The 27,922-nt window shown below is 39.3% G+C and overlaps 1 protein-coding gene across 2 annotated transcripts in view; it reads left to right on the top strand.

Annotated features, from left to right (window-relative positions):
* Positions 1-26,831, top strand: part of letm1 (leucine zipper-EF-hand containing transmembrane protein 1) — a 58,925-nt gene extending 32,094 nt beyond the window's left edge. Inside the window, exons 8-14 of one of the 2 annotated variants that reach the window (XM_034159762.1) lie at positions 704-835; positions 2,814-2,972; positions 3,152-3,286; positions 16,220-16,354; positions 16,518-16,711; positions 24,976-25,114; positions 25,843-26,831. In XM_034159762.1, coding sequence (XP_034015653.1) covers positions 704-835; positions 2,814-2,972; positions 3,152-3,286; positions 16,220-16,354; positions 16,518-16,711; positions 24,976-25,114; positions 25,843-25,995 — 1,047 coding nt within the window. In that variant the 3' untranslated portion in view covers positions 25,996-26,831. Of the gene's footprint in view, positions 1-703; positions 836-2,813; positions 2,973-3,151; positions 3,287-16,219; positions 16,355-16,517; positions 16,712-24,957; positions 25,115-25,842 lie in introns of both variants that reach the window. The other variant, XM_034159761.1, reaches the window with a different exon arrangement.
* The last annotated feature ends 1,091 nt before the right edge of the window (positions 26,832-27,922 follow it).

Genomic DNA, 27,922 nt, shown 5'->3' with positions numbered 1-27,922 from the left:
TTTTACGTGTGTGTGTGTGTGTGTATTTTTAATTTCAAAGTTATCGAATATAAACGACAAAACAGTGTTTTTATGAAGTGAAACAAAAGATAAAGATGTAAAATATACACTGGGCACTCATATGGGCACCCTATGAATTTACAGTAAATCATCTCTTTCACACCATGTTTTCTTGACAAAGTGTCCATGTGTCTTGGACTTCATTCACATCAATCATTAAGAAATACGAAGAGGATGGCACAATATGGTTGTTCACAAGAACTAAGTCACCAGACAAGGAGACTAGTGATGGAAGCCATTAAGACACCCATGACAACTCTGAAAGAGTTACTGGCTTCTGCGGTTGCGATCGGAGAAGCTATGCATAGTGCAGCTTTTGACTGTTGCATCACCAGTCACAGGTTCATGGTGGATTTCTCAATCCACTATGAAGTCTTATGAGGCTTTAGTGTGCTGTTGCCGCTGCTTTTAAAATGAAATTTTATTGTATTGCGATGTACAGTCGGATAAATCAGTTATCAGTAATAGCTTTAAGCATTTCACTTAATATCTGCAGCAGCAGAAACGACAGACTACACAATAGGAAAGTTTGGCAGTGCCATCTGACCCTGTAGTGGCAAAAACTAAAGTGCAGATGTGCTATAACACTTTAAGCAATTTCCAGGAGTCCATCATAAGCATGATTTGTTTTCCTCCTTTGTAGTGGCTGGAACTGCACCTGAATCAGCAGATTCCCACCTCTTTGCTGCTGCTGTCTCGAGCCATGTATCTCCCAGATACGCTGTCTCCTGCCGATCAGCTGAAAACCACACTTCAGATTCTTCCTGAGATGGTGGTATGTTAACAGGCTACAGCTAGAACATGTGATTTTAACATTGTGTTAATTGCCATGACCAGACCATAAATATATGGAAATGTACTCGGGAGGACGAAAAGAGCTTTTACAAACCAGAGCGAGTAAAGTGTTTGAGTGTACACAAGTAGGCTTCCGATGGTTGAAGTTTGGAATTGAGCTACAGTGGTCTTACATTACTACTATACAATCCCAAATGCAGAAAAATACATTTTTATAAATAGAGAATTAGCCTAAAAGTAACTCTGCTTTAGTGGGGTCTGGTATGAAATAGTCCAAGGCTAAAATGGATCTGATTCTAAAATGGATCTGATTTTGGGTGCTGCATTCTAATGGCAGGGCGCATACCAAACAGTGGGTCCCAGCACAATGTGTGATGATTTTTTTTTTTTTCGAATTTAAATCACTGTAGATTGCCATTAGCACAAGGCCATATCGTGTGTGGCTTGAAATTTGATTAAATGTGCTACTGTAACACACTCACAATTGTTCTAAACAGGGAGTGTATGTTGATCTCTCAGGTCAGTTAAAAACAGAGATCTGAAACCTAAAGCAGCACAAGATGCAACTGGGTCCCAACTAGACAGATATTCTGGGCTTCTCCTGGACGGGTGCTTGGACTGGGTCTTGGGTCATCAGAACCGAGGGGACGTGTGATGATGATGTGTATTTTTGCTAATGGAATAATTATGACCAAGCTATTATTGCCTTCTCCAAGAGAGGCAGGATGGTTGGAATTGAGATTATTTTCCTCCAAGTACATGCTCATGCATGGACTCTTAAATGTAGCTTTACTGAAAGCACCAGATGTCATAGTGTTAAGTCTTGGGATTGGTTAGAGCTGGGATTCCCAAACTGTGGTTTGCGCACCCTTTGGGATGTACAGACTGATATGAGGTTCACAAGAGAAAATAGGTAATGACTTAAATAAATTCCAAAAGCATTCTCACATATGAAGGGCTGAACCAAAGTTGATGTTTGTATACATTTGGTCGGGTTAGTTTGGTTCCACACTGCAATGTTGTGGTCGGACTAAAGAACTTTGCACAACATATTTGCGTCATGATGTCCTCACCTCTGTGGGCTGTGTCTCCCCACACCTGACCAACTTGTAAATGTGCACACTTCTGATGTCACCTTGTTGTCAATTTGGTATATAGATCTGTTTATACACACACACACACACACACACACACACACACACACACACACACACACACACACACACACACACACACACACACACACACACACACACACACACACACACACACACACACACACACACACACACACACACAGTTGAATGAGGGGGGAAAAAAACAGATTGTGGATCACTCTGCATTTTGCCTGCTGTTAGCCTCTATAGGGCTAAATGATCAAAATCTCATCTCAATAACTACATACATCATGATATAGGACAGTTTCTGTAAATTCGATGAATTAATAGTTCATGTATAATGACCACATGGAAACACCTGTTTTGTGTTAAATTTTAAATGATATACTCAAAAGTAAATATAACGCAGTGCTAAAATACTCTCAGCCATATGAGCATGTGCTCAATGAAAGAGTGTGTAGAAAGAATGACCTTTTGACCCCTTAGAATAGGTCAAGGTTAGCCACCTTTGAACTTCTCCAAGATCTGTGCCCTAAAAATGCTCCGTGTGAATTGGAAGACCTTGGCAGTTATAGGACTGGATGTATGCTGAACACAGACAGACAGGCAGACGCAAGGTCTTCGCAATACCCAATGGGCATATTTTGGCCTTGGGTAAAAAGTGTGCATTCAGTTTTGTCAGTTTAGACTTAGATTTTACTTTATTTTTATCTTTGTTTGATTAATATTAACAGGCCAGGGTTTTTCATGTCTTAAAAAAACAAAACAAAGAAACAAAAAAGCAACAACAACCCAGAGGCTGCATTCAGCTGTTCCATCTTCTCCTTCTTCACTCTCCAGACCAAGGAGGCCCAGTTGATGGCAGCAGAGCTGGAACTCTCCAAAGTGGACAATAAAACGAAGGTGGAAACAACACTGCAAGAGGAGGCGGCCATACGCCAAGACAACAAGGACCGGGAAATGGAGAGGATGGCTGATGCTGCAGAGAAAGCTGTCAGGGTATGCTTTATTTATTCAAGAAAAGATGAGAGAGAGAATTTCAGTGCGATGCATGAGCATGCCTCTTGCTGATTTGCAATAGTCTGTACTATTATTTTCTATTTACTCCCTGATTATTTAATTCACTGACTTTGCTGTATATGTGTTTAATAACATGTCCCCATCAATGTCTTCTGTAGGAGAGTGAGTTGGAACTTGAAGCAGAGGGGATCAAGCACAGCGGAGTTGACAAGGAGGTGGAGCTGTCTAAGGTTGATGTGGTTGGCTCGTCTGAGACACTGAGGGACACAGCGCCTGTCCTAGAAGGAACTAGGGTAATGTCTCAATACTTGACACAGTTTTATTACGTACCTTATTGCAAATACATAGGCTTTTGGGATGTGTTTTCTAAACACTGGTATCTTTAAAAAGTTGTAATACAATGAACATGATGATCATCTCAACTAAAATTTAATTAAAATTCTTTTTGTGTCTCAAATATGTCATAGGTTTTGCTATTAAAGTTTTTTTTCTTTTGTAATGGAATGTTTCACTAACCAAAGAAATATGGTCATGGACATACCATTTTAATCTCAGAGTTTAATTTGTAAAACTTTAATTCTTCACCTTTGGCAGTACAGCATTTTAATTTTGCCAGTTTTAATTGGATCCTTTTCTCTTTTTCATCTGTTGATCATTACTGTCTGGTTTTTATTGGTTACTGTTGCAGAAACCAGTCATTTTGTCACTTTCTGTACCATGCAGTTTCTCCAAGCGCCGACATTCCTTCATTTCCAGGTTAAATTAAATGATGCCTTTTCCTAATTTACCCTCAGTTCAGTGGCACTTTCTACCTGCACGGGCAGTATGTAGTCTAAGTAGACACAGATGTGGGTTAAATGGTGCTTGCACATGAATCTAATGTTCATTTAAACATTTGTGGGTATCTATTAGGTCTTATGTCAATTATGTTTCACTTAAAATGCACCACCTGTTTAAGCTGCACTTTGGTTCATTAAGAATGAAAATAAAATGTAATATTAAGGTAGCAACACCAAAATGAAGATTTTATTTTGTTCATTTATTCGCATCTCACTGTGGGACGCTCCTTCTGGTCTGAACAGCCACAGAACCTCACTAACCTCATGTCTGTCTCACAGAATGATCTGCACCATAATAAGGACATGTAGCATGTCAGGGTGCATGTGGCTGACAGGGTAACTGGCTGTATGGATTTATGCTCTAGATCAGTGATTCTCAACCGGGGTGCCGCGATTACCGTGAATTATTTATTTTATCCACAAAGCATAAAACGACTCAGAATCTGATGTCAAACGTGCTGCAGCCTCGCTCTCATCTTAAGGCGGGACGATAACAAGGAGGCTGACGGCCGATTAAAACAGTGCCGTCTCCTTCAAAAGCCGTCTAAAATGCGGAGCTGTCGGTGTGTGTGTCAGTGCCTGTGTGTGTGCGCGCGTGCGGAGTTAACAGGCTGCAGACTGCGAGGGAGGGGGTGGGTGAGGGAGATTCCTGAATGCAGGTGCGACACGTTCAGTGCTCAGCGAGCGCGGAGCAGAGAGAGGATTGTAAACCCGAGTGAACGTTAACAAACCGGAAACATGAAGCTGCCTTTACTTCTCTCTGAACTTTCTCTAAAGGTGTGATTCTGCCGTTACCGTCCTGTTCACACCATGTGCGCGTCGTATGCTGAATTTATGAGATCATGAGATGAAATAAATGGTCAAATATCTTTAAAAAACGAGAATATATGAATGAACTGAGCCACAAAAAAAAAAAACGTTCAGACGCACAGATCACAAAAAGCAGGTGAGAACTCTGAACTTTAACAGCTGTTATTTTCCAAAGGTATTTATTTGTTCAATCTTGAGCTTAATGCAGTGTTTAAGCACAAAACGTGACTGATGAGGAGAAACAATTTCAGAAATGCAACAGAAACAACCACAAATCAGAAAAAGTTGGGACTGTATGTAAAATGAAGATAAAAATAAAAATGTTGCACCATTCCCAGTTTCTCCACTCACTGAAGCCAAACGTTCTTCCAGAGTTGTGTAATTATACTACAATAGTAGAATATAAAGAAGGGGAAAAAAGAAAAAAAAAATAGACAATATATTAGTCAATCGCAATTATTTGTCTGACAATTAATCATCTCCAGAAATTCCTAATCTGACAGCCCTACTTGAGATCAGAGCGCAAAATGCTTGAGGATTTTCGAAATGCGGTGTTTTCTGTATCGAATTTCTATTGCGATAATTGGGTTTTGCGCAAAACCAGAGGTAATAGCATTATAATATTATTTTGGTTGGTGGTGTGCCGCAGGATTTTGTAAATATAAAAAGGGTGCCGCGGCTCAAAAAAGGTTGAAAATCACTGCTCTAGATAATACTGCACAGTCCACTTGTGTTTCAGTTCTGTCGAGGGTTACCCATTAGGACTGTGCCTGCAAATTTGGCCTTTCAGTGGCTTGCTGGTGGCTCATAGGTGAAATCTTTGCCGAGCTGCTGATCAATTCTCTGGGAAATATCTACATCTACTCTGAATATTGTGCATAGCTTAATGAACACTTAGTGCTATGTCATGGATTTCTCATTCTGTACACACTCAATTTCCATGCTGGTGAAGTTTCACTTGTGACACTGTGGCCAAAGTCTGTGATTCACTGGTGACATGTAACAGTACCAGTTCAGGCAGTGTGGTAGATAATACATAAAAAAAAAAAAATGCAAATATACAGATATAACTCGATGCTAAAATACCCTCAGCAATATGACCATTGTCTTCATTATAATTTGCGGTTGTTTAATTGGTATCCCAGTGCAAAGTGTGTGTGTGTGTGTGTGTGTGTTCTATATATATATATACTCAACAAAAATATAAACGCAACACTTTTGGTTTTGCTCCCATTTTGTATGAGATGAACTCAAAGATCTAAAACTTTTTCCACATACACAATATCACCATTTCCCTCAAATATTGTTCACAAACCAGTCTAAATCTGTGATAGTGAGCACTTCTCCTTTTCTGAGATAATCCATCCCACCTCACAGGTGTGCCATATCAAGATGCTGATTAGACACCATGATTAGTGCACAGGTGTGCCTTAGACTGTCCACAATAAAAGGCCACTCTGAAAGGTGCAGTTTTGTTTTATTGGGGGGGATACCAGTCAGTATCTGGTGTGACCACCATTTGCCTCATGCAGTGCAACACATCTCCTTCGCATGGAGTTGATCAGGTTGTCAATTGTGGCCTGTGGAATGTTGGTCCACTCCTCTTCAATGGCTGTGCGAAGTTGCTGGATATTGGCAGGAACTGGTACACGCTGTCGTATACGCCGGTCCAGAGCATCCCAAACATGCTCAATGGGTGACATGTCCGGTGAGTATGCCAGCCATGCAAGAACTGGGACATTTTCAGCTTCCAAGAATTGTGTACAGATCCTTGCAACATGGGGCCGTGCATTATCCTGCTGCAACATGAGGTGATGTTCTTGGATGTATGGCACAACAATGGGCCTCAGGATCTCGTCACGGTATCTCTGTGCATTCAAAATGCCATCAATAAAATGCACCTGTGTTCTTCGTCCATAACAGATGCCTGCCCATACCATAACCCCACCGCCACCATGGGCCACTCGATCCACAACATTGACATCAGAAAACCGCTCACCCACACGACGCCACACACGCTGTCTGCCATCTGCCCTGAACAGTGTGAACCGGGATTCATCCGTGAAGAGAACACCTCTCCAACGTGCCAAACGCCAGCGAATGTGAGCATTTGCCCACTCAAGTCGGTTACGACAACGAACTGGAGTCAGGTCAAGACCCCGATGAGGACGATGAGCATGCAGATGAGCTTCCCTGAGACGGTTTCTGACAGTTTGTGCAGAAATTCTTTGGTTATGCAAACCGATTGTTTCAGCAGCTGTCCGAGTGGCTGGTCTCAGACGATCTTGGAGGTGAACATGCTGGATGTGGAGGTCCTGGGCTGGTGTGGTTACACGTGGTCTGCGGTTGTGAGGCTGGTTGGATGTACTGCCAAATTCTCTGAAATGCCTTTGGAGACGGCTTATGGTAGAGAAATGAACATTCAATACACGAGCAACAGCTCTGGTTGACATTCCTGCTGTCTGCATGCCAATTGCACGCTCCCTCAAATCTTGCGACATCTGTGGCATTGTGCTGTGTGATAAAACTGTACCTTTCAGAGTGGCCTTTTATTGTGGGCAGTCTAAGGCACACCTGTGCACTAATCATGGTGTCTAATCAGCATCTTGATATGGCACACCTGTGAGGTGGGATGGATTATCTCAGCAAAGGAGAAGTGCTCACTATCACAGATTTAGACTGGTTTGTGAACAATATTTGAGGGAAATGGTGATATTGTGTATGTGGCAAAAGTTTTAGATCTTTGAGTTCATCTCATACAAAATGGGAGCAAAACCAAAAGTGTTGCGTTTATATTTTTGTTGAGTGTATGTATGTATATATATATATATATATATATATATATATATATATATATAATTTACATTAATTACTAAGATTCTATTGTCTTATTTGCAATTTCTACATGTTCAATAAAGCCCCTTTAGTCTGATTGGCAGTCAGCCCTGCCACTCAAAAAAAAATAAATAAATACATACTTGTGCTAGAGGCTGGCTCCAAAAAGGAGCAGGTTCCCATGTTAAAATCTCCAACTTTAGAGCATAAATGAACATGTTTATAGTCTGGTACAAAAAATGGTTTTGGTCTCTATCGATAGTTTTCCCCTCCCTCATGAGAACTTAAATTGTCATGTTGTGCAACATAAACTTTGTTTTCTTACTTACCAGTTTAAGCCGTTTTGAACCATAAAGTTGTGTATTATTAGGGGCATGTCACTTTGACAGCTGCTGAGCTAAGTGTCTCAGACACATAAAGTCTGTAGCTCAGAGGCTGCTGTCTGTGGCTGTTTGCTGTTGTGGAGGGCTGTGCGTGTCATTTTGAGTATTTTATGACAAATACTTGGAATTATATGGCTTGTTGTGTGGTGAAATGTCCCTGCTGCAGTATTCACACTTCGTAAGATCTTCTGCATATTTAGTGTTGTATGGCAATCAGTAATGGAAGTTTTCCGGAAATTCGGATTTTTACTTATGTGGTGAACGTTTCTGGGTTATTTTTGATGGCATACATCAGAATCCATTAAGGTGCATTACCGCCTCCAAACAGTTGGTGGCGGTGATGCACTGTGTTGGTTTGCAAATCACCAGTAAGCTCGAAAGCAGAAGAAAAAGAGATACTCGGACTGCACCCAATCAGTAGACAGCCTTGTGGACAGTTTAAACTCAGCGCTCAAAACCGCACTCGACTTGATTGCGCCACTTATATTAAAACCATGCCCCCCCAAAACACAGTCACGTTGGTTCAGTGATTACTTGCGTGACCTTTAGCATAAGGCTAGAGATCTAGAACAGCAATGGCATAGTTCAAAATTAGAAGCATTTCACCTCACGTGGCGTGATGCTAAGACTATAAGCATGCACTACTGGCTACAAAGCGGGCCTACTACTCTGATTTGATCAACAAAAACAAGCATAACTCAAAGTTCTTGTTCGACATAGTGGCAACACTTATACATGGACAACCACCTGTAAGTCACTGTCCTTTTATAGCACAAGATTTCTTGGATTACTTCAAGAAGAAAATAGATGACATTAGGTTAAACATATCCCACCATGCCTTAACCCAGCCACTACACCCTGCTATTGAGGTGGGTGCTGTCACTGAAGTATTACCTACAGGATTTGATCTCACTAGGCGTGGTGACGAAACTCGTAACGTCTACGAAAAGCACAACTTGCTTATTTGATCTTATACCAACAAAACTGTTTAAGGACCTGTGGCCCACTCTTGGGCTGACACAGCAGCTCGTGGACCACCTTATTGAGAATAATCTTTTTGAGCTAATGCAGTCTACTTTTAGAAAATATCATTCAACAGAGACGGCTCTCACTAAAGTGGTGAATGATCTTCTGCTTGCAATGGATTGATTCGGACACCACTACGGTTCTGGTGCTGTTACACCTTATTGCTGCGTTCGATACCGTGGATCATCATATTCTACTTGATAGGCTGGACAATCATTTTAGGATTACTGGGAATGGCCTTGCATGGTTGACATCATATCTGACCAGTTGTTCTCACTGTCTTTTGTACAATAACACTACCTCTAAACTTAGTGACATGAGATTTGGTGTTTCACAGGGGTCCATCTTAGGCCCCCTGCTTTTTCTTAGGCACCCCTTGGGCACATATTGCGGCATTTTGGGGTTACCTTTCATTGCTATGCTGATGAAACTCAGTTATACATGCCGATAACTGCTGGTAATCTCATCAACATAAAATCTTTAGATTGCCTTGCATCAGTGAGAAGCTGGATGTCTAGCAATTTCCTAATTTTAAACTCTGAGACTGAAATGATGGTTCTTTGTCCAGTGAGACATCCGCATCAATTTGACCAGCTAATGCTTAGTCTAGGCTCGCATGCCATACATCACACTGACAAAGTGAGGAACCTTGGCAGAATTTTTGATCCTACCTTGTTCTTTGACCTCCACATTAGAGATATTATGATCACTGTTTTCTTCCACCTGCGAAATCTAGCGAAAATTCGTCCCTTCCTGTCTATGGCTGATGCTGAGACCCTGATTCATGCATTTGTTGCTTCTAGATTGGACTACTGCAGTGTTCTATTTTCTGGTTTACTGCAGTCCAGCATTAGGGCTCTCCAATTGGTTCAAAATGCTGCTGCCAGACTTTTGAAAGGAAGCAGAATGTTTGACCACATTACACCCATTCTGGCATCTCTTCACTGGCTTCCTGTCCCTGTGAGATCAGATTTTAAGGTTCTGTTACTAACCTATAAATTCACGGACTGACACCTCCTGACTTAGCTGACCGAATTAAATGCTACGTACCAGCCCGGACTCTGCGTTCTCAAGGTGCAGGGCTACTTTGTGTCCCTAAGGTGAATAAAAAGTCTGCGGGTCATAGAGCTTTCTCATTGTGCCCCTGTTCTGTGGAATGATCTCCCTGCATCAATAAAACAGTCAGATTCTGTAGAGACTTTCAAGTCCAGACTTGAGATGCACTTATTTTCCCTTTTGTATGGCTAGCATACTGGCATAGTATAGTTCTACGCTTTTTACTCTTTTAAATGCATTTATTAGTAAAGAGAGCGAGTCACAGCCTCAACTTTATCTAAAGTCTGGGTCTTTAGTGCAGCTTAGAGCTAGTGGCCGGCGATCACCTTAGTATTTCTTCTGTTTTTCTTGTATTATACTCTAAATTATACTGTGTTTGTTGTCGTTCTGATGCCAGAGATGGGACTTGGGGACTGAGAACCGCAGTCCCCAAATATCTAATTTAATAAACACCCGAACAGCAGTAAGCCTGTTAGCTGTTTCGGACTCAATAAAGTTGTTCAGGCTTCTTTCCTCACACACAGTGTCATCCACGTTCCACCTCTTTATTTATGGGTTTGTTATGATGTAGACAGAGAAAGCCCTGCCAACATGACGACGTGCAGATATGGGCTTCATATCTGCTCTTCCAGGTCTCAATCCGGTTAAGTGTGATGTAACGCATCATGTGATTTTCAACTTCCGGCTCCAAACAAAAAAGATGCGCTGTCATTAATATTGAGAACCGCACTGAGACGATCTGATCAGGCTGCACTTACACCGTTGTACACGGACAACAGCATTAACATCGCAACATAAAACTCTTTGTATATTGTGCCTAAAACTCTCCTGGCTATATTAACTGGGGTTTTAGACGTTGTTATTGCCTTTGTTTTATGTAAAAATGTCAGACGCTCAGGTTGTTTCTCCATTATTTTCAATGGGAGTTGCTGCAAGCTATGATCGCTTCCTGTTCATGTCGTTCAGGGAGAAAGTGAAGTTTGCACTTTAACGTCCTGTTTATTTTAATAAATATTTTTTTATTAACAAACAGACAGGTATATTTTACCTGTGCATAATAAAATAAAGTAAAAGAAAAAAATGTTATTAAGTGTTCTGACCATAGTACCAGACGATGCGGTTAACAGAGGTGGAGGCAGAGAAGGGAGGGACAGAGGTTTGCGCACAGTGTAAACACAAACTAAACTTAAACTGTAAATCCTTAAAAGGATCAAACAGACGTAACTTTAATTGTAAACTTGGAGGTCTTTGGACCTGGAAACAGATTTATCACGTGATGCGTTACGTCAGCACTTAACAACTGGATAGAAAACCTATGGGTGACGTCATGTAGGGTTGGTCCAGTGTACTATATATACAGTCGTGTTCAGAATAATAATAGTGCTATGTGACTAAAAAGATTAATCCAGGTTTTGAGTATATTTCTTATTGTTACATGGGAAACAAGGTACCAGTAGATTCAGTAGATTCTCACAAATCCAACAAGACCAAGTATTCATGATATGCACACTCTTAAGGCTATGAAATTGGGCTGTTAGTAAAAAAAAAAAAAAAAAAAAAAAAACAAAAGTTGAAAAGGGGGTGTTCACAATAATAGTAGTGTGGCATTCAGTTAGTAAGTTCATCAATTTTGTGGAACAAACAGGTGTGAATCAGGTGTCCCCTATTTAAGGATGAAGCCAGCACCTGTTGAACATGCTTTTCTCTTTGAAAGCCTGAGGAAAATGGGACATTCAAGACATTGTTCAGAAGAACAGCGTAGTTTGATTAAAAAGTTGATTGGAGAGGGGAAAACTTATACGCAGGTGCAAAAAATTATAGGCTGTTTATCTACAATGATCTCCAATGCTTTAAAATGGCCAAAAAAAAAAAAAAAAAAAAGACGCGTGGAGGAAAACGGAAAACAACCATCAAAATGGATAGAAGAATAACCAGAATGGTAAAGGCCCACCCATTGATCAGCTCCAGGATGATCAAAGACAGTCTGGAGTTACCTGTAAGTGCTGTGACAGTTAGAAGACACCTGTGTGAAGCTAATTTATTTGCAAGAATCCCCAAAGTCCCTCTGTTAAATAAAAGACATGTGCAGAAGAGGTTACAATTTGCCAAAGAACACATCAACTGGCCTAAAGAGAAATGGAGGAATATTTTGTGGACTGATGAGAGTAAAATTGTTCTTTTTGGGTCCAAGGGCTGCAGACAGTTTGTGAGACAACCCCCAAACTCTGAATTCAAGCCACAGTTCACAGTGAAGGCAGTGAAGCATGGTGGTGCAAGCATCATGATATGGGCATGTTTCTCCTGCTATGGTGTTGGGCCTGTATATCGCATAGCAGGTATCATGGATCAGTTTGGATATGTCACAATACTTGAAGAGGTCATGTTGCCTTATACTGAAGAAGACATGCCCTTGAAATGGGTGTTTCAACAAGACAATGACCCCAAGCACACTAGTAAACGAGCAAAATCTTGGTTCCAAACCAACAAAATTAATGCCTCGCATATGTGAAGAAATCATGAAAAACTGTGGTTATACAACTAAATACTAGTTTAGTGATTCACAGGATTGCTAAAAAAGCAGTTTGAACATAATAGTTTTGAGTTTGTAGCGTCAACAGCAGATGCTACTATTATTGTGAACACCCCCTTTTCTATTTTTTTTTTTTAGCTAATAGCCCAATTTCATAGCCTTAAGAGTGTGCATATCATGAATGCTTGGTCTTGTTGGATTTGTGAGAATCTACTGGTACATTGTTTTCCATGTAACAATAGGAAATATACTCAAAACCTGGATTCATCTTTTTAGTCACATACCACTACTATTATTCTGAACACTACTGTATTTCAAGTACTGAATTAGAGCTAACTGCAAATTAGGGAATTCCAGTTCAAATCGATCTTCATTTGAACAATTCGATAAACCTGAAAACCTGAGATTGTAAACGGTAAATGGACTGCATTTATATAGCATTTTTCCATCTGCATCAAACGGTCAAAGCGCTTTACAGTAATACCTCACATTCACCCCGATGTGAGGGTGCTGCCATACAAGGCGCTCACTAGGGGATTAAGGACCTTAGCGATTTTTCCAGTCAGGCTAGGATTTGAACTGAGGATCTTCTGGTCTCAAAACCAACGCTTTAACCACTAGACCATCATCTCCCCTAGTTGTAGTAGTTGTAATATACATCTTCACCCGTGGATGTGTGATGCTTTAACCCCCATTAGTCTCACATGAACTATCGTTGCTTCTCATGCAGTGAGATCTTGGTGCATCAGTTGAATGCAAACACCTGGACTTAAAGCAGATCTGTAGTTATAATTTGGACTTTAAAGGACATGTCACATTTTTTCATGTCCCAGTCAGAAAGACAACATAAAAGTACTCATGATTGTAAGTAACTCTGCACACGTGCTAATAATTAGTGATCGCTGATGTATTTTATTCCTCTCACTCATTTCCGGAAAACATCTCACTCCACAATTCTCAGTATTTTTCAGGGTGTGAAGTACATTTTAAAATGAGCAGAAACATCCCGATGACTGACAAACAGAGGGAAACGAACCTGTGCCGTCCGAAAACAAAGCTTCTGAGCTGCCTTTCGAACATGATGACTCAGATTTACAGAGGATTTACAGACAGGAGACGACACACTTCACCCCAAAACTCTTAGCTTTTTCAGCGTGTCGAATTTTGGAACCTAAAGTGCTGAGATGGATTAGTTACATTGGAAAAAGTCAGAATATATTATTATTTCCAGGAGTTAATGGACTTTACATGCCACAATCAATCAGCAACCGAATACTGCGCATGTGTGGAGGCTTTGATTATGTGGAGTTTACATTTGGAAATAAATCTGTCTCTGGGTGAGTCTTGCATGTTCAGGATTTTACGCCTTTTGTGTTTTGTAGCAAGCTTCTTTTTATTTATTTATTTTTTTTACTTTGAGTATGAATTTGGAGCTGGAGTGTGTGTGTGTGTGTGTATAGATGATGAGAGGCTCCTGTCGCTGTGAACATGAATGTCTCCTCAATGTTTTTTTTTTTCCCATGGCAGCAGATGTATTTTTTGGGGGGATTTTATTGATAACACTCATTAATTGCGCACAAAGCTGATCCTCCAGCAGAGAGTGATATTGACAGGCTGCATTTATGACTCATGGCCGTGCAGGTGCATTGAATCTTCTCGGAGCTGCAGCTTTTACTGTGACTGCATCAAAATGAACAGTTTTCACTTAAAAACGAGTCATCATAATGCGATATCACACTTGTGTCAACTTTGTAATTAATTTGTGCCTCAGTTCTTAACATTAGCAGCTACATTCCATTGAGGCACACACTGTGACGCTTCAAATAGCTATGTCACCTGTTGGAAACACACGAGTACTTTGTTTTCGGACGTCTCCGTAGCGGTTTGCTGTGAATGCTGTAAAACTTTGAAACCGGTTATGGAAGGGCACAAAGTAATCCCAGTGGATCATCGTCACTAGCAGCCTAAATCTAAATTATGATTTCGGTGTGACATCCTTTAAAAACACAACAGAGAACAGCTCTGAACATTAGCATTTGTGAGTTTTCCTCATATTGTTTGCTTCTTCTCAGCTTTTCTAAACACAAGTACTATCGACTGTACAGTAGTGTTCAGAACAATAGTAGTGCTATGTGACTAAAAAGATTAATCCAGGTTTTGAGCATATTTCTTATTGTTACATGGGAAACAAGGTACCAGTAGATTCAGTAGATTCTCACAAATCCAACAAGACCAAGCATTCATGATATGCATACTCTTAAGGCTATGAAATTGGGCTATTAGTACAAAAAAGTAGAAAAGGGGGTGTTCACAATAATAGTAGCATCTGCTGTTGACGCTACAGACTCAAAACTGTTATGTTCAAACTGCTTTTTTAGCAATCCTGTGAATCACTAAACTAGTATTTAGTTGTATAACCACAGTTTTTCATGATTTCTTCACATCTGCGAGGCATTAATTTTGTTGGTTTGGAACCAAGATTTTGCTCGTTTACTAGTGTGCTTGGGGTCATTGTCTTGTTGAAACACCCATTTCAAGGGCATGTCTTCTTCAGTATAAGGCAACATGACCTCTTCAAGTATTGTGACATATCCAAACTGATCCATGATACCTGCTATGCGATATACAGGCCCAACACCATAGTAGGAGAAACATGCCCATATCATGATGCTTGCACCACCATGCTTCACTGCCTTCACTGTGAACTGTGGCTTGAATTCAGAGTTTGGGGGTTGTCTCACAAACTGTCTGCAGCCCTTGGACCCAAAAAGAACAATTTTACTCTCATCAGTCCACAAAATATTCCTTCATTTCTCTTTAGGCCAGTTGATGTGTTCTTTCTTCCACGCGTCTCTGTTTTTTCTTTTGTTTTGTTTTTTGTCTATTTTAAAGCATCTGGGATCATTGTAGATGAACCTGTAATTTTTTGCACCTGCGTATGAGTTTTCCCCTTTCCAATCAACTTTTCAATCAAACTATGCTGTTCTTCTGAACAATGTCTTGAACGTTCCATTTTCCTCAGGCTTTCAAAGAGAAAAGCATATTCAACAGGTGCTGACTTCATCCTTAAATAGGGGACACCTGATTCACACCTGTTTGTTCCACAAAACTGACAAACTCACTGACTACTATTATTGTGAACACCCCCTTTTCTTTTTTTTTTTTTTCTTTTTTTTTAACTAATAGCCCAATTTCATAGCCTTAAGAGTGTGCATATCACGAATGCTTGGTCTTGTTGGATTTGTGAGAATCTACTGAATCTACTGGTACCTTGTTTCCCATGTAACAATAAGAAATATACTCAAAACCTGGATTAATGTTTTTAGTCACATAGCACTACTATTATTCTGAACACTACTGTAAGTTTAACAAATGCTTCTGGGAATATGGTTTGCTATTGCTGTTTGGGTCATATCAATATGGAATTCTGTGCTTGTTATTCCTTGCTGATCCTTCCAGTTGGTGTCGGTGACCACACCATTCCTTCCAAACACTTGCATTCCACAGAATTCCAGGCTGTCATGGTTATGGGGTATCCCATTGTCCTGTCTAGCTATCCACTTTTACTCTGTATTTTTGGTTTGAAACCTTTGTCTTCGTCATTCTGAATGTTGTCTGGAAAACAGGTTTCATTGTTTTCTGCTGTAATATTGTACATTTAAATGTCTTGTGTGTAGCAATCATTCAAATAGTGGAAATAATGTCTCTTTTTTTTAAGCAAGCCTTTATCATGTATATATGTTTTAGGGTGAGGAGATTTCTAAAGAAGAGATTGACTTGTTGAGTGATGCCTGCTCAAAGTTGAAGGAGCAGAAGAAGCTTCTGACTTTGGAGAAAGAGGAGCTTGAAGAGTTAAAGGACGATGTGCAAGAGTATAATGAGGTGCCTGTCTCAGATGTACACAATATAAAGTAAAATATACAGAGATAAGTCAAGATTTATTACAACTAAAGCATTTGTTTTAAATTACAGTACATTTATAAGTTTGATTTGACCTTTGGTTTGTGTGTTTTTGCACTGTTTCCTTTGCATGTGGATTTTCTAGGATTTAGAAGAGATAAAGAAAGAGCTTTCAGAAACTGGACAGGAGAAGGCAATAGAAGAGTCCAAAGCCAGCCAACGCCTCTCTAAACGAGTTAACCGTATGATAGGGCGCATTGACAAGATCATCCTTGAGTTGGAGAAGGACAAGGTCATTCTGGATGGACAAAAGGAGAACGGGACCAAGCCACCTGTTGGGTAAGAACTCTGCTTGTGTGGCTCCTTTACATTATTCTATTGCTTCAAAATGCTAAATTAAGGGCTTCATTTCAAATTTGTATATCCTTTCACTTTCATCACTAAAATGATGATTAAAAAAATCAGCTAATATGACACTGTATTATAAAACAAGTCAGGCCAAATACGTGTCATGAAGGTTGAGATTATAATGGAAGGCGGTACCAGCTGCACTTTTGTCAAAGTGGTGTTGGGGAGAAGAGTCCGATCATCTGATTCATGTTCTCCACTTGATGCCTTATCATCAGAGGAGTTGTGTTGGCCATATCGCGCATTTTGCTGGACGTAATCCAGTGGGCAGGTGCCTCAAAGTTGAGGACCCCAGCAACAGGAAAAGGCCAAGGGGACGTCTGGAACACATAGTATCAGAGAGAGGACACTGTAGCATGTATTTGTACTAGCACTTTCTCTATGCAGTCTGTGTAGAACATAGACCAGTGTGTGTGATTCATGGGGAGGTGTAGGTAATCACCTAGTGTAGTTCATTGTTGATCAAAGCACCCAGTTTCCACTTTATAGCATATGATATGAAACAAAGTGCCATTTGTAGTTTGGTGTTACTTGTCCTCTCATTATTGGTGAGATCTGTTTGATCAATTTTGATTTAAAAAATGTTTTAAAGCCATTGCACCATTTTTCAAGCTGTTTTGTGTTTGTCACACAATGTTTCTGAAAGTCAATGATACAGAGGCAACTTTTAGATGCATAAAAGCTTGGCAGTATGCTTGGTTTTCAAACCAAGCATCACTTAACCAGTAAATTCTTACGGACCACCTAACTCCCCAAATATCTAAAAACGATAGGTTTGCTTATCGCGCCAACAGTATATTATGACAGTATTTTTCTGTCTATTAGACTTTTGAGTCATTTTTAAACAGTTTGACAAAAGCATTTTATTGTGATAAAATATATTTTACCAATATACTCACACACCACTAGGGGTCACTCATGGACCACCAGTGGTCTGCGGCCTATTGTTTGAGAAAGCCTGTTCTCGACCAAAGAATGCTGGGCCATATCTGAAATCTCACAATACAAAGACATATTTATTTGGTTTGTTTGTTATTCTGTTACTTGTTTAATTATGTCGGAGTGATGATGTATGCATTAAATGTTAAACACGTACCGTCCTCTACACTGTTATTTCACCACAGTTAATTATGGTGCAAGTTTTAATTAGAGTACACAAAATGGGTAATAAAAAAAAAAACCCTTTGAGGGATTTTTTTGGGTGGGGGGACTTGCTGCATTTATATAGCACTTTTCCATCTGCATCAGACGCTCAAAGCGCTTCACAATAATGCTTCACATTCACCCCGATGTAAGGGTGCTGCCATACAAGGTACTCACTATACACCAGGAGCAACTAGGGGATTAAGGAAGGGCCCTTAGTGATTTTCCAGTCAGGCAAAGATTTGAACCAAGGATCCTCTGGTCTCAAGCCCAACGCTTTAACCATTGGACCATCAGGTGGCAGTGCTACACGACTCCCACAATTCCAAATCCTAAAAAAATGCTGACAGTGTCTTTAGTGGAGACTGAAGCATAACTAATTGATAAGTCCAAAAATCTTCAGTAGATAAAGTAACAAAGTGAAATTCCAAGATCCAGAGGGTTAAATGAGACAGGTCCCGATTCAAGGTCAGTGGTTTATTCAAGGGAATACGTAAGCCTAATTGGAGGTGGAGCATAGATCGTTTGGCGCCTCCTGACTGTAACTAATCTCTTACATACATATGACACATACATATGAGGGATTTCATAACGGACAAAATTCACTGGTCCACCTGAATCCATTATATGTGAGTTTTACTGTATATGAGAAACATGTTATATTTAGCCAGAAACGAAGCAGTTTTGGAGCACCAGAGAGACCATCCAGTGACGTCACGGTGATGCACTACTCTGATTGACTGCTTCCCAAAGGATTTGCATGATTCATAGTCTAAAAATAGGAAACAGAATGTGATTTTTTATTTTTTTTTATTTTTATTTTTTTTAAACCCCTTAAAATAGCCATCTCTGAACTTGTCCAAGGTCTGTGTCCCAAGAATGTTCCCTGTGAATTTGCAGACCCTGGCGGCAATAGGACTGGACTTACGCTGCGCACAGACGGAGGGGCGCACAGACGGAGGGGCGCAAAGCCTTCGCAATACCTGATGGCCGTATTTTGATGGCCTCTGGTAATAAACACACTTACGCTTCCAGTCAGTACTACCAGGCCAGAAAAACATTCTTGGGGAAACACTGGACTGGACTACTTTTGTTCTTGCTTTGAAACTGAAGATAGTTATGCTGTTTTGAATAGTTTTATGCTGGATCCCCCTCCTGACCCAACTCCACATTACATGGAGAAATGTGGCAGGGGTGGGGTTTGAACTGGGAACCTTTTGTACTGAAGCCAGTCACACTAACCACTTGGCCACCACTTTTAATGGGAGTCCTTATTCAGTTTTGTTGTCCGTTGTCTGCAGGAAGATTCAGTGTTGCCTATGTATCATTTTCTTTACCACTCATGGCATGCAGCTGTGTGTACATTGTGTATGTCAGCTGTTATTCAGATGTGATTGTGCAGCTTGTAATTCTCCTTTGTTACAACTTGTGACTATCATAATCATCTTTAACATATTTATATTTCTGTAAAATGGTGGTGGAGATTTAGCAGGGAAAAAACGCTTTCCCACCAAAATTTGTTTTGGTTTGTTTCCTAATTTATGTAACATTTTTACAGATTATTCTTAAGTATAATGATGCCACACGGTAAGAAACAGTGATAAACTGCCATTTGCTCACTTTTCAAATGCAAACATCGCATCATGTTTGTTGACTATCAGCTGATGACATTGCGTTGTTGAGGATCAGCTGGTCCTTTTTAGTCCATAAGCCAGTCATCAATTTTTGACATAATCTGTACCACTTAAATAACACTTAGAATCCAGGCTCGGTGTACCAGGATCTACACATTAATGTATGGGGGCTTCAGCTACACACCCTGGGATGGCCACCATGCATTAATGTGTAGGTCCTGGTACATTGAGGCTGGATTATAAGTGTCATTTAGTCCCCTTAAGTGGTATGGAAGACCTGCTTGGCCCATGGACTATTTACATGATTTACAGCTTTCATTTCTGCTCTGTACTTTAGTGTGCCATCCTCTGGTTGTTGTGATTTCATTTTATTGAAAAATTTCTTTCATAATGAAAAACTAAAGTCACTTAAAACTGGGTAATTTTTAAAATAATTCATCATGCATGTCCAAAGTGTTGTAGATGCTGTGAGGTTTATGTTTATGTAAGGGGCGACTGGATCAGTGGTAGGTTAGGCTGCCCATAAACCAAAAGGTCTGTGGATTGATCCTCAATTACCATATTTTCCAGAGTATAGGTCATATCCTATTTATTTATTACTAGCTTGGGAGGGCCTACTTCAATTTGTATTCCAGTTTGACTTGTGTATAAAACCATACTGTTATCTGTGGCCACAAGATGGCACCGTCTACACGCGTGACAAATGTCTGTATACTGAACAAGAATGTCATTCACACTCTGGAGCAGAAGAAGAAAAAGAAACATCAGAAGAAATTTTTTTTTTTTTCCTCTCCTAGAATGAGTAAATAACAATGTTTTCAAACTGAAAGACCACATTCTGCAATAAAAAGAGGGAATCTAACTTTTTATATTCCTCGTAACAACACTTATTTGGGCTGTGTGAGATAACTTCATCTCTTTTAAGAGTACTATGCCTAACTCGGAAAGAGAAAAAGCTCACAGAAGGTACTGCTAAGTCTGTTGTCTGTTTTTCAAATGTTCAGTGGCCAAAAGAAGCAGCTTTTGTACCTATTACAATAATGTTAATTAGCTCGGTAGCTTCTGCTGCTAAATCATTATTTTTAATTGTAAATAAATAAAGCAGACTTATCAAACGTTTAATTACACGTTTACTTTGCATATGATGCATATGTCTGTTCAGTGGCTAAAAGAAGCAGTTTGCATGTTTTGTACTTGTTATAATAACTTTAAAGTGTAGGTGACACCAAAAATGTGCACAAATAATCACAAAAAATTATGAAACGTTGATATTTAAAAAAATCCTGAACAATAAAAGTCAATAAGTGTGCAGGTGAAGGATAAACAGCTGTCTGAAGCCTGCGCTCTATTTCAGCCCACAGCCGTGGACATATTGTTGCTATGTCATCACAAGAATGGGAGCTGCTGAATCAAGCCCAAACCAATTGTAAACACAGTGGAGGTTGAGCTTTATTCAGACAATTTTTTTTTCTAGTGTGGAGCTTCTTTTTTTTTTATAAAGGTCCAGTCTGAAGGTGTTTCTCAAGAAGCTGTGGGGACACAGCCTTGTGGTTTCTGATGACAATGAGGGAGACTAAACCTCGGAGGAAAATCTTAAGTCTGACAACAGTGGCGATATTTGCAAAGTTCAGAACACAGAATGGTGATTATAAAAAAAAAATAATAATGCAGACGATTTCAGCATGTGGGTGGAAGTGATTTTTTTTTTTTGCCAGCTCTTTGGTCATAATCAACCGATTAAAAAATGGATTGTTTTACTATCTGCGACTTCACAACAAAAGTGATAAGGAAGTGTGGATTTATTTATTTATTTCTTAGAAACAGGTTCATACATTTCAAATCTGAAAAAGACACGAGGGCCGGAAAATATCAGCTATTTTTAAAATAAATATTGTTTCCTTCTTGAATACAGCTAGTGTACTGTATATTAATAGAGTAACACGTTATTATTAAATATTAAAACCATTCACAGAAGGAGTAAATAATATAGTCTTACCTGTTTGTTTCAGTGAGATCATCACACATCTGATGAAAACTTATCCACCTTTACAAAATGATGTCTGAAAATAATTTAATTCCTCATATCCTGGCTTAAGAAAAGTCCATTTGTCACAAGTTTGGTGCCAGGTTACAGCACCGGCTATAATCCGTTGATGGATGTAGTTTCCACTGTGGACGAATCCTCCTCTTGTTCCACCGCGGGCTGCTTTGCGGCGCAAGTTGAAAGACTCCCAGTCCCTCATCTGCTCGTAACGTCTCAGTCTGCATGCGATAAAATTATCCCATGACCCACAAAACAAAATGTGAAATTACTCAGTTTTGCCTCCGCGTTGAGTGGTGAAGCCGCAGACACCGTGCGTGTGTACTCGTCAATATAAGTGTTCCACCTGCCAATCAAAAGGATTCTGCCAGTGAGAATTGATCATTCTGACACCGAAAACAGTGCAGCTCCGACCCGAATGACTCGGTGGAAACGGGGCTGTCAGTATCCTGTAAAAATCCATAAATTAATGGAACTATTAAGATAATGTTTCCGGCACTGATGCCACTTCCTCCTCCTCCTTCAATGTTGGGACTCACCAGGAAGTTCCTTGTTTTTAGTGGCACGCAGTTCAAAATCAGAATATTTCTCTTCAGTAACTGCACAAGGGAAGGATTAATTTCAAACTTTTGTTTAATTTTAGTCTTAAATACTTAAAAAACATTACATATCGTGTCACCTACACTTTAAGTAGCTCGTTGGCTTTTGTTGGCTAAAGCAGTGTTGATACCATTAATAAATAAAAATGCACAGTTTTCAAACGTGTAATTACATTGCACTGTCTGAAACAGTAACATTAATTAGGTCCTTAATTTGTGCTTCTTAGCACAGTTTGCTTATAAATAAATAAATAAATAAAAAAAAAAGGTGCAAAATAAATTCATTTTGTTTTTTCTGTTGTACGAAGTGCTTGGACCATATTTCAAAAATAAATCTGACTTATATTCCGGTGCAGCTGCATGGGTTTTATTCTTTTTTATAATTTATGTATTTATTTTTTTTGGTTCCCTCAACGTGAGGCATTTTTTTGACAGGTGTAACTTGTACTCTGGAAAATAAGGTATTGTTCATGAGAAATACCTGGAATCTGAAATTACTTCTGATTCCAACTAGATGAAAATTTGAGAAGGTAAACATGGAGAGGGCAATTCAGTTATTAAAATACATAATGGCATGTTTACTGTCACATAGGAGTGAGTGAGGCAAATAAGAATCTTTGATGTAATGGGATACTAGAAAGGATGTGGCTACAGACACAACTTCTGTATACCAAGTGGTAATGGGTACAGGTGTGACACATTTCCATGCATGCTCAGTGGTAGTACTGCATCCCTGATACTCTGAGGGAATGCCACAAAACCCAGTAGTTTTAGCAATATATTGCAGTACTTGTGTAATTTCCAGAGACTCAACCGTAAATGAAGGCAAGAATACATTTTGTTTGGATTAGGGCTCTGACGTATCATGCCGTCCACATCACACAGATGTGATCACATCTGTGCATTTCATGTTTACAGTGGCAACAAACATCTGAGATTTGGGGGTTAAAACAGCATGCTATGCATACATGAAGGTTCAAATTCCCACAGACTCTATCAAAATAAAAAAAATAAAAAAACCTACCACCTCCACTGAAGAGAACTCAAAGCAAAAGAGGAAAACAATGATCATGCCAATCACCCAGTTGTAAAGATTTCCAAATGTAAAGTCCACACCATTAAAGAAGCCCCCACGCACGCATCTGGCATGGGTGGGATCACCAGTTGGAGAATATGTCCAGGTCCTAAATAAGTCCTCGTGTGTGAAATCGTGGCCAGAGAGTAATGTCCGACAGCACACTGCCTTCAGCTCAAGTTCTGTCACGATTGTGGCACATTATCTCCTGAAAAAAAACCTGTATTTTGAATTTTTCCAATGTAAAAAATACATCCGCGTGTCCAGGCAGTCTGTAAAAACAGCGTAGTGGAGACAGTCCGTCATGTTCACAGCAGCAGTAAACCGGCATCCTGCGACACAAATGGTGCCACACTTTACATTCCAAAATCTGACAGACTCTGAAAAAGTTAAGTTTCAGGGTGAAGTGTGTCATCTCCTCTGTAAATCCGAGCCATCAACTTTCAAATAAAAGCTCTGAAGCTTCGTTATCGGACATAACCGCATTCGTTTTACTCTGTCTGTTGGCCATCGGGATGTTTCAGTTTTCCTAATATGTACGACACACGCTGAGAATTGCAGAGTGAGACGTTTTCCGGAAACGCACCTGTTACCTCGTTCAGGGAAAGCAATAAAACATCAGAGACTGCTAATTATTAGTGCAAAGTAAAATCACGAGTACTTTGATGTTGTGTTGCTAGCTAGTACGTTAAAAAATGTGCAGCATGTCCTTTAACATCAGTTCATTGTCCAACAAATTACCTGTACATGTACTAACCTATAGTTCCAGTAGTTCCCATTGTGATGGATGGGACAGTCCTGCTAAATGTTCCCATATTTGTGGTTTTAAAGACATGTTTTGCTAGATCTAATTTGTGCAATTTTGCTTTTACGTTCACTCGCGCACAATGACACAAGCCTAATTATGTCTGAAAGTGAGAGCTGCCTATCAGCCTGTGATTGTTCAGTATCTTCAAAATAGTCAAAAACAGTTATTGAAAATTTCCTTGAAATATTGATATCATATTAAGGCTGTGTTGCCCACACCTAGTTTGGATTACTATATACTCTACCCATTTGATCTCAGGTAAGTGAAAGTAGACAGCATACTTTGTTGACAAATGAAACCTGTCTTATGTGAAAAAATATTTTTCTCCGACATTTTCTCCTGTAGTCGAACGTGATGAGCACATTTCGCTCTGCGGTATCGGTTTTGACTTTTGTTGCTGTGAACTAAACTTTAATGTCTTGAACACGTGAGGTGCTGGAAAAAAAATGACTAATTAAAAAAAAAAAATACTACTACGTTCCTTCGTCATTGCTTGTTTGAACACTGCACATTCAGTACTACTGGGCATGTGCAGAATTGTCTTGTATCTGCAGTCACATACAAGAAAGGCTTTTTTTTAAATGAGAAACATGTGCCTATCATAATTGGACTTGCCAGTTTTCAAAATTGCTGACACCAACTTTAATTATTAACTTACATGACAAATCATCCAAATCATTGACTTAATTTTAGTTGTGCTGTGGGGCATCTATGCATGAAGCACCCCCCACCCCCAGGTCCAAAATTTTGCTTTCCGTAAAATCAGTGATTTTTACTTTGATCGGTGTGATCTGGGGAAGCTTGGAATGCAGCCTGATGACCTCTCTCTCCACCATTTTACGTCCTTTCAAACCTGGTAACCGTTTCCTGTATGCAGTCTGTTCTACACCTTTAGGGAGAACCTCGTCAGCATTGACGAGCTCATCAGCGTGATGCGGCAGGTCCAGAACATTCCAGAGCACAAGCTTCAAAAAATTGCTGATGCACTCGATGACAACAAGGATGGACAAGTTGACATTGATGATGTTATCAAAGTAAGTTCTGCCTTTGTAAGAGATTGTGTTGTGTTGCTTCTGTGTGTGTCCACTGTATAGTTTTTCCATCTCTTCGTAAAAAATTCACTTTTGTGTGGGGAAGAATTTTGTATAATTACCGGCACATTTTTGTGTGTGTGTGAGAAGACCATTTAATTAATATATATATTTATTTAATATTTTGTATGAAGTTTCATGTGTTAGCACTTGAAGATCATGCTTTAATCATTGGACTAAGATCATGGTTTAATTGCTGGGCCATGAACAACATAGCACCAAATCTTTCAAATAAGTTTGGCAAGATTAATAATAAAAAGCCTAATTTGGAGATAATCTATCCACTGTCAAACTTTTACACATGGATCTTACATTTATTTATTTAACATTTCCAGTAATTTAGACTGGGCAAACATTTTCATCTGCTCTTATTCTAGACACTCAAAAGATTATTTATTTATTTATGGGCATGTGCAAGTCAAACATATTGGCAGTATCTCTAATTTTTATTTTGTCACAATTTCATGATTTGTAATTTGATATGCAACCAAACCAGTGATGTGTACGTGTGACACCGTATTTTACTGTAAAAGGTAGATAAATATTTTTGGGTAGTATGACCCTCCCTCTGTAATTTTGAACCAGGTTTTCTGTCCTTAGTGTTTCTCAGAATATGATTTTGACTTTTCTCTGTGTTTGAATGGTTCTTTTTTGTGTGTGTGTTTTCTGAGGTGTTGGAACTGATCGACAAAGAAGACATAGACATCTCCACCTCACAGGTGTCTGATATCATGGCGATGTTGCAGAAAGAAGAGAAGCTGGTGGACAAGGAAAAGGCCAAAGAGAAGGCAGAAAAGGAACACGCAGCCACCGTCAACAGTTAATTAATTTGGTTCAGATAGTTGTGAGCGTAACCCCCTGAAGTGAGTGGAGCTGTACTGGTCATGAAAACACTGGACATCAAATCATTCTGAACAAACTGGTGATGTCATAAGAGTCATAAGGTAAAGGATGTCTTTTCAAAATGTTATAATAAATTACACTCTTCTAAGCTTATTTTAAAAAGATGGGAGTTTAAAAAAAGTCTTGCACAAAATCACACAAAAAAGGAAACTTAAATTGCCTTTTTTCTTCATTTAATTAAATTATTTATTAAGAGAGAGACACAGATCTGTATCCATGATCTATCGGTCTTCTAATAGGATTGGTAGAAATTAATCTACATGATGTTTGGAAAATATATTATCACATTTATTGTTCAGATGTGTAGTGAATCGTCTTGCCTTTGATTTCACTTATCTTATTAGATTTATGAGATCATTTCTTGGCTTTGCATAGTACATATCACGGTCATCACAGTCATTCCACAAGCCTTTGTTTCTTGGATGTTTGTTTTTTCCCTTTACAACTGCCCAGTTTCCACCGTATTGTAAAGTAGCGATGCATTTTTTAGTAAATATAGGTTGTGGCTGGTTGCACGATCTTCCGATCTTTACGAAGGGATCATTAGCTGTAACAAAAATTATAAAGCGGATTTCAAATAAATGATACAATGCCACTTCAGAATGAAGTAAATTAATTCATGTTGTCTGATAGTGAAAAATAAATAAAATAAATACATTTAGGTTTTTTGACATCTATATTAAAAAAAAACCCAAAAAACTTCCTTGTAAATTTTTCATGCTCTATGCTTTGTCCTCCTGCACCTTGTTTGTTTTGAGGGTTTAAAGGGTAGCGGTCTCATTTTAGTACAACACTTTGTGTATTTCAGCATGTTCATATACGCTGTGGCACATTTAAAAGTGCATGCTGATTAATCTCAAAAGCAATTTCTCCATTTGGAATTGAAGAAATGCAGATTGCATTATGTCAGGTTCTGTAGCAGGAAATGCCTTTGAATAGTCGTTAATCTTCACCCAGTTTATTTATTTTTTTTTTACAAACAAATGTAACTGGGATAAGCTTGACCTTCCTCATTTAACTGCATAGTGGCCTTTTCTTGACACAGATAATGTGGCTACGATACTGTAATGTATTTACTTTATTTTAACAAAGTGGCAGAGGTCTGGTATTTTTTTCCCACAGAGAATTTACTGGAATTAAATTGTTTTTGATTGAATTTGCTTGTGCGTGTATATAAGGTACTGGCAGTTTTAGACACATCCTGACTAGTTTTTTTTTTGTTGTTTTTGTTTTGTTTTTTTCTCAATTGTACAACCCCTGGCAATAATTATGGAATCACCGGCCTCGGAGGATGTTCATTCAGTTGTTTAATTTTGTAGAAAAAAAGCAGATCACAGACATGACACAAAACTAAAGTCATTTCAAATGGCAACTTTCTGGCTTTAAGAAACACTATAAGAAATCAGGAAAATTGTGGCAGTCAGTAACGGTTACTTTTTTAGACCAAGCAGAGGGGAAAAAAAATATGGAATCACTCAATTCTGGGAATAAATTATGGAATCACCCTGTAAATTTTCATCCCCAAAACTAACACCTGCATCAAATCAGATCTGCTCGTTAGTCTGCATCTAAAAAGGAGTGATCACACCTTGGAGAGCTGTTGCACCAAGTGGACTGACATGAATCATGGCTCCAACACGAGAGATGTCAATTGAAACAAAGGAGAGGATTATCAAACTCTTAAAAGAGGGTAAATCATCACGCAATGTTGCAAAAGATGTTGGTTGTTCACAGTCAGCTGTGTCTAAACTCTGGACCAAATACAAACAACATGGGAAGGTTGTTAAAGGCAAACATACTGGTAGACCAAGGAAGACATCAAAGCGTCAAGACAGAAAACTTAAAGCA

This window comes from Thalassophryne amazonica, chromosome 19 (genome assembly GCF_902500255.1).
Source record: "Thalassophryne amazonica chromosome 19, fThaAma1.1, whole genome shotgun sequence".
Lineage (NCBI taxonomy): Eukaryota > Metazoa > Chordata > Actinopteri > Batrachoidiformes > Batrachoididae > Thalassophryne > Thalassophryne amazonica.
Note: the sequence above shows the minus strand (reverse complement) of the source record. Positions and strands in the feature narration are given on the sequence as shown.